Source organism: Clytia hemisphaerica, unplaced genomic scaffold, assembly GCF_902728285.1.
Source record: "Clytia hemisphaerica strain Z4C2 unplaced genomic scaffold, Clytia hemisphaerica genome assembly, whole genome shotgun sequence".
In the NCBI taxonomy this organism is placed as follows: Eukaryota; Metazoa; Cnidaria; class Hydrozoa; order Leptothecata; family Clytiidae; genus Clytia; species Clytia hemisphaerica.
Window position 1 is genome coordinate 1,634,789 of NW_027103851.1, and position 13,774 is coordinate 1,648,562.

Below are 13,774 nucleotides of genomic sequence, written 5' to 3' on the forward strand. Positions count from 1 at the left end.
GAAAGCGTCAACTGTATACCCGCCATCTTGAATTTTTCACCAGCATTGAGTAGTGCTGCCATTTTCGTAAAACTTCAATCAAAGTTGTTGCATAATTGGGATTGAATTACTGCCTCCAAGATCTATAAAAAGCTCATAGTGTTTTGGTAGTTGGAATCGCTACATACTTACGAAGTCCAAACTATTAGAATAGGTACAGCAACATTTGGTTTTTTTTTCTCACTTTTATTAGACTTTTATTAGACTGTATTATAAAAATATCAGAGTAGTCAATCTCGTACTAGTACCTACTTTTTTTCACTGATGGATGTTGGGACAATAGTGAGTGCTATCAGAATGATAATAGACGAACTAAATGATTGGGTTCTAGTTGGCAGAATAAAAATAGCACTTGTCAATATTTTGTATAAGGGAAATTTCCCAGTAAAATTTAAAAAACTGCAAGTAGCTTTAAAGTGCCTTTAACTGCTTGGGATATCCATTCCTTGCCTTTAAAAAAGTCCTCATCCCTATTGGCAATATTAGACTCTCAATTTCTTTCCCACTGGCGAACGAATCATACTGTATCATCGAGGCAGGGGGTTTCATAGAGTAAAGTTCCTAAATGTATTAAGCTTACCATAAATGCTATACAGTACACTTTACTGGGGGAAAATAGCAACGACATTTGGAACATTTTATTATTCTCTTATAACCATCGACTATGAAAGCTATAAAGGGGTATAAAGAATCCTGCATTGTAACACGCATTGTCGTTCTTTATGAAATTTGTCGTTCTTTTGTCTATTCTTAGTAAATGCAAGATTCTAAAGAAATAAACCCCCTCTCTAACTCTGATAATAGGAGAACTAATGGTTTTATGGGGTTCTCTCTACTGTAGTTTGTCGTCTTTTTGGGCTATGGAAAGACGAGCGAGATGACATTTGATAATAAACTAAAGCTTACAAAGTTTTTTATAAGAATAAATTATATAAGAACATAAGGCTTCGATGGCCAAAATGTTAAGAATAAGTTGAGAACATGTCAAGGCTTTGTGGACTTTAAAACGGCCAATTTCTTAAGAAAATATACAAGAATACGTAAAAATTGAAAAAATAATAACATGTTAAGAACATTTTTAGGCTAAAAACTCAAAAAGTTAAGAATAAAGAAAAAATTTGAATGTTCTTATAAAACGAAACGTGTATATGAAAATCCTGCTGTTTTTCAAAGGGTCATGGCAACAACTAATTGCTGTCTTTCCACTGACGATTTCCCTATTTCTTTTTCTGCTCAACCCACTGATGATTTCCCTCTTTCTTTTTCTGCTCTTTTTTTATAAGAATATCCAAAAAGTTTGAAGCTTCGGGATATGTTCTTAACTTTTTGAGTTTTAAGCCTAAAAATGTTATTAGCATGTTCTTATTTTCGCCATTTTTTTTAGTGTTTTTGGCCATTTTTTTATGAAATTCGGTGTTCGGAGTCCGCAAAGCCTTAAAATGTTCTTACCTTGCTCTTAACATTTTTATTCTTATATTAAAAAATACGTGTACATAATAATATGCAAATATCTGAAAGACATGAATCACAGATCAACGAATATAGAATAGAAATAAAAATATGAGATAAGAAAGGCGTTTCACTTCAATATTTTTTCGTTTACTGAAAGCTGAAAGCAGTTGAACTTGAATATTTTCCCACTTAGATTGATACAGACTCTAATATCATTTATACGTTTTTTAAGATACTGAATAGGCTATGAAATATTTAAAAGTAGAAAGAAGAGTTTAATAAAATTTTTGTCCATATTTTTTCAAGGAAGGAAAGAAATATTAGAAAAACAAACATGAAATTTTCGATCGTTTTATTGGCAGCCTTGTTCTTTTTGGCATGTCAGTTAGCTGATGCTAATAAGCCAGAAGGAGCTGGTGGTAAGAAACCTGAAGGTGGTAGTGGGAAACCTGAAGGTGGTAGTGGAAAACCTGAGAAAACAGAAAAAGAAAAGAAGAGAGATGAAAAACGTAATGAAATTAAAGAAAAGTTCAGCAAAGGAAAAAAAACAAGCCAGCGTGACCGCAAGATGGGAAACTCTGTTATGAGATGCGACAAAAAAGGTGGAATGTTGGCCATCCAACGGAAAGGCATTGTTTTTGAGACCATGATTAAAGATATTATCACCAGAGATGAGAATGGTACAGAGGTGAATATATTTTCAGATTCTTTTCATAAAGTATGGCAGTCACTAACTCGAGATCCTTGCAGCTCGAATGTTTCCAGCTTAGAAAAATTTAGTGACTATAATTTCCTTAAACTCTTATAAAAAACCTCTACAATTTGAATCTCCATTGTTCGAATGTTTTATATCTACATTGTTCTGTTTTTATTCGTCTTTTTGATAATACACGTTTTTTATAAGAACATCCAAATTTTTTGAAGCCTTCAGATGTTCTTAACTTTTTCAGTTTTAAGCCTAAGAATGCGTTCTTATTTTCACCATATTTTGAGAATTTTTGTGAATTTTCCTAAGAAATTGGGTATTTTAGAGTTTACAAAGCCTTTAAATATTCTTAACTTGTTCTTAACATTTTGCCCATCAAAGCCTTATGTTCATATATACTTTGTTCTTATAAAAAAACGTGTAAGAGGACAATTTCGCTGATTCGAAAGCCCGGGAAGTCTCCACAACTCGAAATTCTTCTTGACTGGAACAACTGGAACAAATGATTAATCAAGACCGGGGAACGCCTTCTTGACTGAGGATTAGACTGGCGTCGTTTAAATGCATTTAATACAGTAATATTAGTGTTATATAAGATAAGATAATCGCCCAGGGTTATATCAGTTCGTATAAGCTGACGACGGACAAAAAATGTCATAATCTAGTGAGTTTTAGCCTGCAGAATCGCATACTTCTATAGATACACTTCTTATATAACAAACTCCTTTCACTAAAGGATTAGCAGAAGCCTTACCGAGTTTCAACCAATCAAATTCCGTATTTTGACTAGCCTGTAACAATTTTAGTCCGTCGTTGTGATTATTACGGTATATTTAGCCTCAGTACTAATTTTCGTTGACATTAACTAATAGGTGAGCAAGATTGATATCAAAGCTGTCAACTTCAACATTACCAAAGATAAAAACGATACTTCAACTTACGGAATCCAAGCTGCTTTTGTTCAATTGTTTGGTAATCTACCGAACGGTGGTAATATCACTCTTCAAGTTTTCATGTTCAAAGATGCTGGTAATGTCACTGGTGAAGATGGTAATGAATATGAACTTGTTGATGGTGGTGTTAAATTCAACCTGATAATGTAAGTTAATTTTTAATAACATAAAATCATTCTTTATTTCACATTTTAAGTGTAAGAGCCTGAGTCCGATGGTCAAAGATTCACATACATTCATGTTAAGTCTAATCTGAGAGGACCAGAAAGTTCGATTAATGGAAATTCGAATGTAAGAACACCCTTGTGTCACAGACCCGCTGGGACCCCATCCCCCACTGTAAAATTTGGGAAAAAATTCGTCCCCGGTGGGAAAACACCCTGAAATTTTGGCCCAACTGAGAGATTGACTTTTTTAACCTTGGAGCAATAGAATTTCTATCCCCATTGGGATTTCAATAGGAGTTTTATCCCCACTGAGGAAAAAAGTTCCAACGGGCTGTGAGACACATTAAGATCTATTTTATACTAGTTATTGCATTGGAGGCCACAACCCTTCATAACTCCATATCTAGGCAAGCACAAACTTAGTAAAAGTCATATTCTTTCATCGTTGCTCCAGTGATTTAGCAGAATCTGTAAAGATTTTGGACGTTGTGTTGGGTGCAAGATGTGGTTTCAAAGGAGAAAGTTCCAAACGTGCTAAGAAAAACCCAAAAGCTAGAGGAAGAAAAGGAAAAGGGAAAGGTGCCGGAAGACGAAACTTGGAAACATTTGCAGTTTGTGACAATGCACAAATGACCTTCTCGGCAGCTGTAAGTGATTTTTTTAATTTTTTTTCTTCAAAAACTGAGGAACACCAAGACAACTTGTAAGACCATAAAAAAATGAGAAAGGGTTGTTTCCCATTGCTAATATTCTTATGGGTAAAGCTTTGAATATTTAACATTATCTCCAGCATAATTTCCCCCGGTGAGATCTTTTCTTGAAGAACGGTCCAATCAAGAACAACTTCAAATTACGTCGACATTTCTGAAAATCATCTATTTAGCCCAGAGTAGCAAATTAGACCATGTTCCGACTAAACGGTTTCGTATCGCTCCGTTGTGGTATTTGTTACGGATAGTGTTCATACTAATTTCGGAACGTTTCGGAGCAAGAAAACGAAGCCGTTCCGTTCCGATGAAAATATAGTCTGAATCGCAAACCTCTATAGATTCCTATATAATAAGAAACTTTTTTTGCTATAGAGGATGAGCAGAAGCCTAATGAAAATAGTAGAGCGAAACCGTTTCGATCTTTTTTGCTTTGTAACGTTTTCTTTTTTGACGTTTTGAATTTTGAGGTTCACACGGTGTTTCGGAACCCGTAGTGTGTGAACGTGGTATTAGTCACAAAAACATGGTCCCAGACTATAGTATTAGGCAAACTTAGCCGATGACGAAGAAAACTCTCTCAGATAACAAAGGCACAAATATGCTGATTCAGCAAAAATAACAGTAATTGGATAATTATCATTATCGATTATGTATTTAGCCCATCTAGTGAATCCTACTTTTCTGGGAGCTGAACAAGAAATTAATTTTCACTTTCTTGACTTAATTGATAACTTCTAATTTTTGATAATGCTTTAGCTTTAATTTGTTCCTGACTGACTTAAAACTTGACAAAATAGCAAATAGCGTATTTCTTATATATCAATTGTTGTTCTTTTTGACACCAATAGTACAATGTCAGCGATAAAGACGTCGACATGTCTACTGGGTACCCAAAATCGAATGCTCTCTCAGGAGAAAAAGAAGCTGAAATCGTTTTACGATTCCAAGATGGTAGAAAATTCTTTTACGATCCCACCGCTGAAACAGGCGACGACATTGGAGATCCGGTCGATTATGATACCGGAAGCTCTGGAACTATGGCGACGTCAAGTGTTTTGATTTTGTCTTGTTTGATGATGCTCGTCAAAATGTTGATGTAAATTTCCACTGAAGATGGAAAGGTCGGTCCGAACCGTGCTCAGTTTATTTATTTAGCGAATTTTTTGTATCTGTGTTTTCTGCGACGAGGACGGAAGCTTCTAATTTGTCTACATCCTGACTGACTGAGGATAGCTGTAAATTATAGCTTTTATATCCTCGATTTTGTGGGTCAGAAAAGCAGAGTTTTTTCAAATCGTTTCAGTCTTCAAAGGTGAGAATGCATAAACTCACTATCGCATTGATCAAAATATCTCTTGTAATACAATAGAACAGTAAAAACAACAAACAAATCTGTAATATTTTCCTTACGTACACTTAATTACAAGTGGAGTCTGTATAACCTGAAATTGCACGTGGAAAAATTTGTTGGAGGACAGCTGCTGTATTTTTAGCTGTGCGTATTATTCAGCTTTCAATTGATGTAAAAGCAAAAAGGATGCAAGTCAAAACCATGCAATTCAGCAGTCCCCAAACACACCCTTACAATGTATATGTATCTAGCTAATTAAACGTGTATTTCTATGTTTTGATAGTTATGTCTTTTAAGTCGATTTGTAATAATTTATCTTTTGTAATAATTATCTACATAAACATCATTATGGATTTGTGAAAACTACCTAAAATCAATGGGATTACCCCCCTTTGATCTTGGAATATGTTCCTAATTGATAATTCAGAACTGATTCGGAGGAACAAAGGATTCTCTGACAAATTATATTCTGCCATGCTCTCTCAAGGGAACAATTTGGCCAACAGTGCACGTGAATATGGTCCTTCAAAAGTATTCAATGAGTTCCCTTTGATTGAACAAATAGTGCTGGTATTGTTTGATTGGGAACTTTTCAAATTAGAACAAAATGTTCTTTTTCATTTAAAAGAGAACATAATATTCATTTGAAATTGAAGGAAAAAAATTTAATATAAATAAGGAAATTCTTTTACGAGAGAACAAAGGGTAATGTTTGAAGATTATAACAATGATTTGAGGATTATAACAATAAATCATGTTCTACAAGGGTATATTCATTTTTAAAAGGAACATGTCATACACTATATATACATATTCCTTTTTTTAGGGATCATATCATACTGTATATAAGTGTTGTTCCTTTTTATAAGGAACAGATCATACACTATATCTATATGCATATTCCTTTTTTATAAGGAATATCTGATACTGTATATAAGTGTTGTTCCTTTAAAATTGAATATAAAGAGTAATTTTTAAAAGGAATGATTTAAAGATTATTACAATAAGTATTTTTATACAATGTTTTATTCAATTTTTAAAAGGAACATGTCATACACTATATATACATATTTCTTTTTATAAGGATCATATCATACTGTATATAAGTGTTGTTCCTTTTTATAAGGAACAGATCATACACTATATCTATTTGCATATTCCTTTTTTATAAGGAATATCTCATACTGTATATAAGTGTTGTTCCTTTAAAATTGAATATAAAGAGAAATTTTTAAAAGGAATGATTTAAAGATCATTACAATAAGTATTTGTATACAATGTTTTATTCAATTTTTAAAAGGAACATGTCGTACACTATATATATATACATATTTCTTTTTTATAAGGATCATATCATACTGTATATAAGTGTTGTTCCTTTTTATAAGGAACAAATGATACACTATATTTATTTTCATATTCCTTTTTTATGAGGAATATCTTATGCTGTATAAAGTGGTGTTCCTTTAAAATTGAATATAAAGAGTAATTTTTAAAAGGAATGATTTAAAAATTATTACAATAAGTAAATTTATACAATGATATATTCCTTTTTATAAGAAACATATCATACACTATATATGTATTCCCTTTTTATAAGGATCATATGATACTGTATATAAGTGTTGTTCCTTTGTAAAAGGAATATGAAGGGTAATTTTGAAAAGGAACAATTTAAAGATTATTACAATAAATAATTTTATATGTTGTAATTATAAAGTAACTGTTTGTACTTTATATTTGTATTATTCATATTTAAAAAACTATAAACACTAAATAATTTTTTAGAGAGAATGATTTTAATATCATTGTCAAAAATAAGGAATATTATTAGGTTTATTCCTATTTTCCCAAAACAAAAAGAGAAATACAAAATTGGGTTCTCATTGGTCCGTTAACAATCAGCGCAATTGTAGCTCTTGGAAAAGAACCAATGGAAAAAGGCAAATTTTGGCGGGGACTTAATAGTGCCAATTTAAAGTGGAACGATGTTAAATGGAACTAATGGTATCATTTAGACTTTGAACCCATTGAAAAGAACCAATGAAATCGTGCAATCAAACAAAAGGAATTTTGTGCATAAATAGAGGGATCATTCGTTCTTTCTAATCATTAGACTCAGTCAATATGAAGAGGACGTTTCATAAAAAAGAGTGGAAAAATGTTGAGGGCGCCAGCGAAAAAGCCAAACGACTGAAATTACAACCAGATATCAATGGTATTTATCTTTGTCCACTCAGTGAATGTGACAGCAACGCTTACAAAAGTCAGAGAGGTTGCCGGAAACACGTCACAGAAAAACACGGCTGGTTTTTCTTTTTTGACGAAAAACCCAAGATAGAAGATAAATTTCCAGAGAAGCTTTTGAATCCAGCAACCAAACTTTCACCGTTGAGAACAAAGACCTGGGATATGCCATCCTTTTCAAACAAGTGTGGATTAGCTCAAGACTTCGTTAATTGGATTTGCAGTGCTGGTGGTGGTGGAAAAGACAAAGTTCAAGCTGAACAAATCGTCAAGAGAATACTCAAATTTGCAAAATACTGTTGTTCAGATCTTGACGACACGTGTGAACTGACCAAAGTCATGATGGAATATTGCATTGGTTGCGTCCAGTTTATCGAGAGATTTGTTGTGTTTATTGAAACCGAATGCAAAATGGGTAAACCAGGTATCATTTCATATTTACAATCCCTTTCTCATTGCCTTGACTTTATGAGATACAAGGGAGTAGACTCTACAAAACTTTCAGCTTTCATGACGAGTGAAGTATTTCTATCTCGTGCTAAACAATGCCTACGTAGACAAATGCGAGTGGAGTGGAACACGTTATTCAGTATTGAAACACTTGAGAGCAAAAACAGCTGGGCCACTTTGGCAGAGCTTCAAACAGTTTTGCCATACCACGAAACTAGATATGAACAGATACTGAAACTGATAACAACTAAAAACCATTCCTCTAGGGATTTGTCATTTGCCACTTCATTTATCGTTGCAATGCTGTTCCTGAGAGTAAAGTCAAGTAGGCCAATGACTTACCAATTTATAACGATTCCCATGATGAATTCGATCAAAGAGGATGGTATGATTGACCAAACAAAATTTAAAACAAACTCAACATATGCATTTGACTCTCTACTGTTTGAAAAAACTGTTTTAGAAAAAGTGAAACAGTATGTTGAAATTGTGAGACCAACTTTCAAACCATCTTGTCAGTATCTTTTAGTGAACGGAAATGGTACACAGCTGAAGAATCTTGGTGATATCTTTGGCAGAATGGTCTATCAAGCGATTGGAAAATATGTGAATCCAACGAGATATCGACAAATTATTGAAACTGAGAGCGCAGAACGTTTGACTACAGAAGAACAGGCAATCGTCAGCTTGGACCAAAAACACACATCAAACGTTGCAAAAGTCCACTATCAAAAACAAAAATCTCGAGATGTTGCGCGAAAGGCCAGCGAATGCATGAAAATACTGATCAATAACAGTCCTAGCTCTACCATCACCGACGATCAGGACAATAGGAAGGTAAGCGTTGAAAACACAATTGACATGTCTAACGATAATTCTCAACCAGACGACGAATCACCAAATGTCGAATCTCAAAAACCTAAGAAACCTACATCAACAGCCAAACCTCCAAAAAGCACGCAACGCTCACCAACCGAACGAAAGCCAAAAAGCTCTTTCACAGCAGAAGAAGACGATTTCATTCTTAAAGGACTGAGGAAGTATGGCCAAGGCAAATGGACGCGCATTCTTAAAGATCCAGAATTTTGTTTTCACCCTTCACGAACAAACGCTACTCTCATGACAAGAGCGAAAGCTAAAAACTTGATTTCTTAGAATATTTACTAGTTGAACTATATAAAAAATTATTTAAATTAACTTTTTATGAAAATTTTTAATTACTATAAGTAGTTGTAAATATCATATAAACATTTATTACATACTATTCATCAACTTTACAAAAATTTAAAAAATAAAAACTAAAAGTCTTGTCACCCTCTGTCACCCTTAATAACGTCTTATCGCAGTCTATCTACACTATTCACAGGTTTGGAAGAAACTAGAAATTTGAGAAATCGAAAGTGAAAATCTTGTCACCCTCTCTCACCCTTAATAACGTCTTATCACACTCTATCTACACTATTCACAGGTTTGGAAGAAACTAGAAATTTGAGAAATCGAAATCGAAATCTAGTCACCCTTTCACCCTTAATAACGTCTTATCACACTCTATCTACACTATTCACAGGTTTGGAAGAAACTAGAAATTTGAGAAATCGAAAGTGGAAATCTTGTCGCCCTCTCTCACCCTTAATATCGTCTTATCACACTCTATCTACACTATTCACAGGTTTGGAAGAAACTAGAAATTTGAGAAATCGAAAGTGGAAATCTTGTCGCCCTCTCTCACCCTTAATAACGTCTTATCACACTCTATCTACACTATTCACAGGTTTGGAAGAAACTAGAAATTTGAGAAATCGAAAGTGGAAATCTTGTCACCCTCTCTCACCCTTAATAACGTCTTATCACACTCTATCTACACTATTCACAGGTTTGGAAGAAACTAGAAATTTGAGAAATCGAATATCGAAAATCTTGTCGCACCCTTTCACCTTTAATAACGTCTTATCACACTCTATCTACACTATTCACAGGTTTGACAATAACTAGAAATTTGAGAAAGCGAAAGTGAAATCTAGTCACCCTCTCTCACCCTTAATAACGTCTTATCACACTCTATCTACACTATTCACAGGTTTGACAATAACTAGAAATTTGAGAAAACGAAAGTGGAAATCTAGTCACCCTCTCTCACCCTTAATAACGTCTTATCACACTCTATCTACACTATTCACAGGTTTGACAATAACTAGAAATTTGAGAAAACGAAAGTGGAAATCTAGTCACCCTCTCTCACCCTTAATAACGTCTTATCACACTCTATCTACACTATTCACAGGTTTGGAAGAAACTAGAAATTTGAGAAATCGAAAGTGGAAATCTTGTCGCCCTCTCTCACCCTTAATATCGTCTTATCACACTATATCTACACTATTCACAGGTTTGGAAGAAACTAGAAATTTGAGAAATCGAAAGTGGAAATCTTGTCGCCCTCTCTCACCCTTAATATCGTCTTATCACACTCTATCTACACTATTCACATGTTTGGAAGAAACTAGAAATTTGAGAAATCGAAAGTGAAATCTTGTCACCCTCTCTCACCCTTAATAACGTCTTATCACACTCTATCTACACTATTCACAGGTTTGGAAGAAACTAGAAATTTGAGAAATCGAATATCGAAAATCTTGTCGCACCCTTTCACCTTTAATAACGTCTTATCACACTCTATCTACACTATTCACAGGTTTGGAAGAAACTAGAAATTTGAGAAATCGAAAGTTGAAATCTTGTCACCCTCACTCAGCCTTAATAACGTCTTATCACACTCTATCTACACTATTCACAGGTTTGGAAGAAACTACAAATTTGAGAAAATGCGCATAAACGCACGATACTTATTTGGATGTTGCATTTCTTACATTTGATATAAAGAATTGCCTAAACATCACAAGTTATAACAACACGAATACTGAAAAATATAAAAAAAAATTTGACTTTTAAGCTCTACAAAAATTTTTTCCATCTTACAAAATCTAAAAATTTTAAACTTAACAATTTCGTTTTAATATGTTTTGTCTGCATCCATAACAGCAAAACCTACAGGTCTTTCAATGGAAGGTACACGGTCATTTGGCGTTCTGTTTTGGTATTTCTCAAAGGAGACAATCAATTCCATTAAAATTTTATATTCCCCTTTTGAATTGTTTTGTTTCAAAATAGAAATAATGTGTTGACTTAAAGCTTATTTAGCCTCATGGAGTTTTTCGCGTACTTATTAGCACGTAATTAAAAAAGAATCTATTCACGTCACTTTCGATTTCGAAAAAATCCTTTCCATCTTAAATGTGCAAGGAGCGTAGATAAGAATGTATAACGAGTGATACATGGTGATGCAGGGTGATAGAGATCGCCCGTTACGTCACTTTCGATTTCCCGATAATCCTTTCCGTCTTAAATGTGTGAAAAGCGAAGATAAGATTGTATAACGAGTAATACAGGTGGATATACAGTGATAGATCTCACCCCATTACGTCACTTTCAATTTCAGGAAAGTCCTTTATATCTTAAATGTGTGAAAAGCGTAGATAAGAATGTATAACGAGTAATACAGGTGGATACAGGTTGATAGAGCTCTACCATTACGTCACTTTCAATTTCAGGAAAATCCTTTCTGTCTTAAATGTGTGAAAAGCGTAGATAAGAAAGTATAACGAGTAACACATGTGGATACACGGTGATAGATCTCACCCCATTACGTCACTTTCGTTTTCTCAATAATCCTTTCTCTCTTAAATGTGTGAAAAGCGTAGATAAGAATGTATAACGAGTAACACATGTGGATACAGGGTGATACAGCTCTCCCATTATGTCACTTTCGATTTCAGAAAAATCCGTTCCTTCTTAAATGTGTGAGAAGCGTAGATAAGAATGTATAACGAGTAATACAGGTGGATACACGGTGATAGATCTCACCCCATTACGTCACTTTCGTTTTCTCAATAATCCTTTCTCTCTTAAATGTGTGAAAAGTGTAGATAAGAATGGATTACGAGTAATACAAGTGGATACAAGGTGATAGATCTGTCCCATTACGTCACTTTCGTTTTCTCGATAATCCTTTGTCTCTTAAATGTGTGAAAAGCGTAGATAAGAATGTATAACGAGTAACACATGTGGATACAGGGTGATACAGCTCTCCCATTATGTCACTTTCGATTTCAGAAAAATCCGTTCCTTCTTAAATGTGTGAGAAGCGTAGATAAGAATGTATAACGAGTAATACAGGTGGATACACGGTGATAGATCTCACCCCATTACGTCACTTTCGTTTTCTCGATAATCCTTTCTCTCTTAAATGTGTGAAAAGCGTAGATAAGAATGTATAACGAGTAATACAGGTGGATACACGGTGATAGATCTCACCCCATTACGTCACTTTCGTTTTCTCAATAATCCTTTCTCTCTTAAATGTGTGAAAAGTGTAGATAAGAATGGATTACGAGTAATACAAGTGGATACAAGGTGATAGATCTGTCCTGTTACGTCACTTTCGTTTTCTCGGTAATCCTTTCTGACTTAAATGTGCGAAAAGCGTAGATAAGAATGGATTACGAGTAATACAAGTGGATACAGGGTGACAGATATCTCCCATTACGTCACTTTCGTTTTCTCGGTAATCCTTTCTGTCTTAAATGTGTGAAAAGCGTAGATAAGAATGTATAACGAGTAACACATGTGGATACAGGGTGATACAGCTCTCCCATTATGTCACTTTCGATTTCAGAAAAATCCGTTCCTTCTTAAATGTGTGAGAAGCGTAGATAAGAATGTATAACGAGTAATACAGGTGGATACACGGTGATAGATCTCACCCCATTACGTCACTTTCGTTTTCTCAATAATCCTTTCTCTCTTAAATGTGTGAAAAGCGTAGATAAGAATGTATAACGAGTAACACATGTGGATACAGGGTGATACAGCTCTCCCATTATGTCACTTTCGATTTCAGAAAAATCCGTTCCTTCTTAAATGTGTGAGAAGCGTAGATAAGAATGTATAACGAGTAATACAGGTGGATACACGGTGATAGATCTCACCCCATTACGTCACTTTCGTTTTCTCAATAATCCTTTCTCTCTTAAATGTGTGAAAAGTGTAGATAAGAATGGATTACGAGTAATACAAGTGGATACAAGGTGATAGATCTGTCCTGTTACGTCACTTTCGTTTTCTCGGTAATCCTTTCTGACTTAAATGTGCGAAAAGCGTAGATAAGGAATGGATTACGAGTAATACAAGTGGATACAGGGTGACAGATATCTCCCATTACGTCACTTTCGTTTTCTCGGTAATCCTTTCTGTCTTAAATGTGTGAAAAGTGTAGATAAGAATGTATAACGAGTAATACAGGTGGATACAAGGTGATAAAGATCTCGCCCCATTACGTCACCTTCGATTTCAGGAAAACCCTTTCTGTCTAAATGTGTGAAACGTGGATAAGAATGGATTCGCGAGTAATACGGGTGGATACAAGGTGATAGATCTGTCCTGTTACGTCATTCTCGATTTTGGAACAGCTCTTCAGTTTGAAACTTGTAAAAACAGTAGAGAAGAATGAATATTTGGTGTTAAGAGTCTGAGAAAAGGAACAAAATTTCCACCGAAAAAGTTAAATTCTTATTATAATTATTCTTATTGTTCATCATTCAATCATTGTTTCATATATTATAAAATTTGAAAAAAGGCAAAGGATT

At 34.3% G+C, this 13,774-nt stretch overlaps 1 protein-coding gene across 1 annotated transcript; it reads left to right on the top strand.

Annotated features, from left to right (window-relative positions):
• The first annotated feature begins 1,793 nt into the window (after positions 1–1,793).
• Positions 1,794–5,708, top strand: LOC136807741 (uncharacterized). The gene is made up of 4 exons (XM_067064355.1): positions 1,794–2,179; positions 3,070–3,296; positions 3,772–3,964; positions 4,876–5,708. The coding sequence occupies exons 1-4, from the start codon at positions 1,826–1,828 to the stop codon at positions 5,125–5,127; spliced, it is 1,026 nt and encodes a 341-aa protein (XP_066920456.1). The 5' UTR covers positions 1,794–1,825; the 3' UTR covers positions 5,128–5,708.
• Positions 5,709–13,774: the final 8,066 nt, after the last annotated feature.

What these genes read in the sequence shown, in the direction of transcription:
- LOC136807741 (XM_067064355.1), top strand. Translation starts at nt 1,826, where the DNA reads ATGAAATTTTCGATCGTTTTATTGGCAGCCTTGTTCTTTTTGGCATGT. An exon ending in GAGATGAGAATGGTACAGAG is followed by an intron (nt 2,180 to 3,069) that starts GTGAATATATTT and finishes ATTAACTAATAG; the next exon opens with GTGAGCAAGATTGATATCAA. An exon ending in GTTAAATTCAACCTGATAAT is followed by an intron (nt 3,297 to 3,771) that starts GTAAGTTAATTT and finishes TCGTTGCTCCAG; the next exon opens with TGATTTAGCAGAATCTGTAA.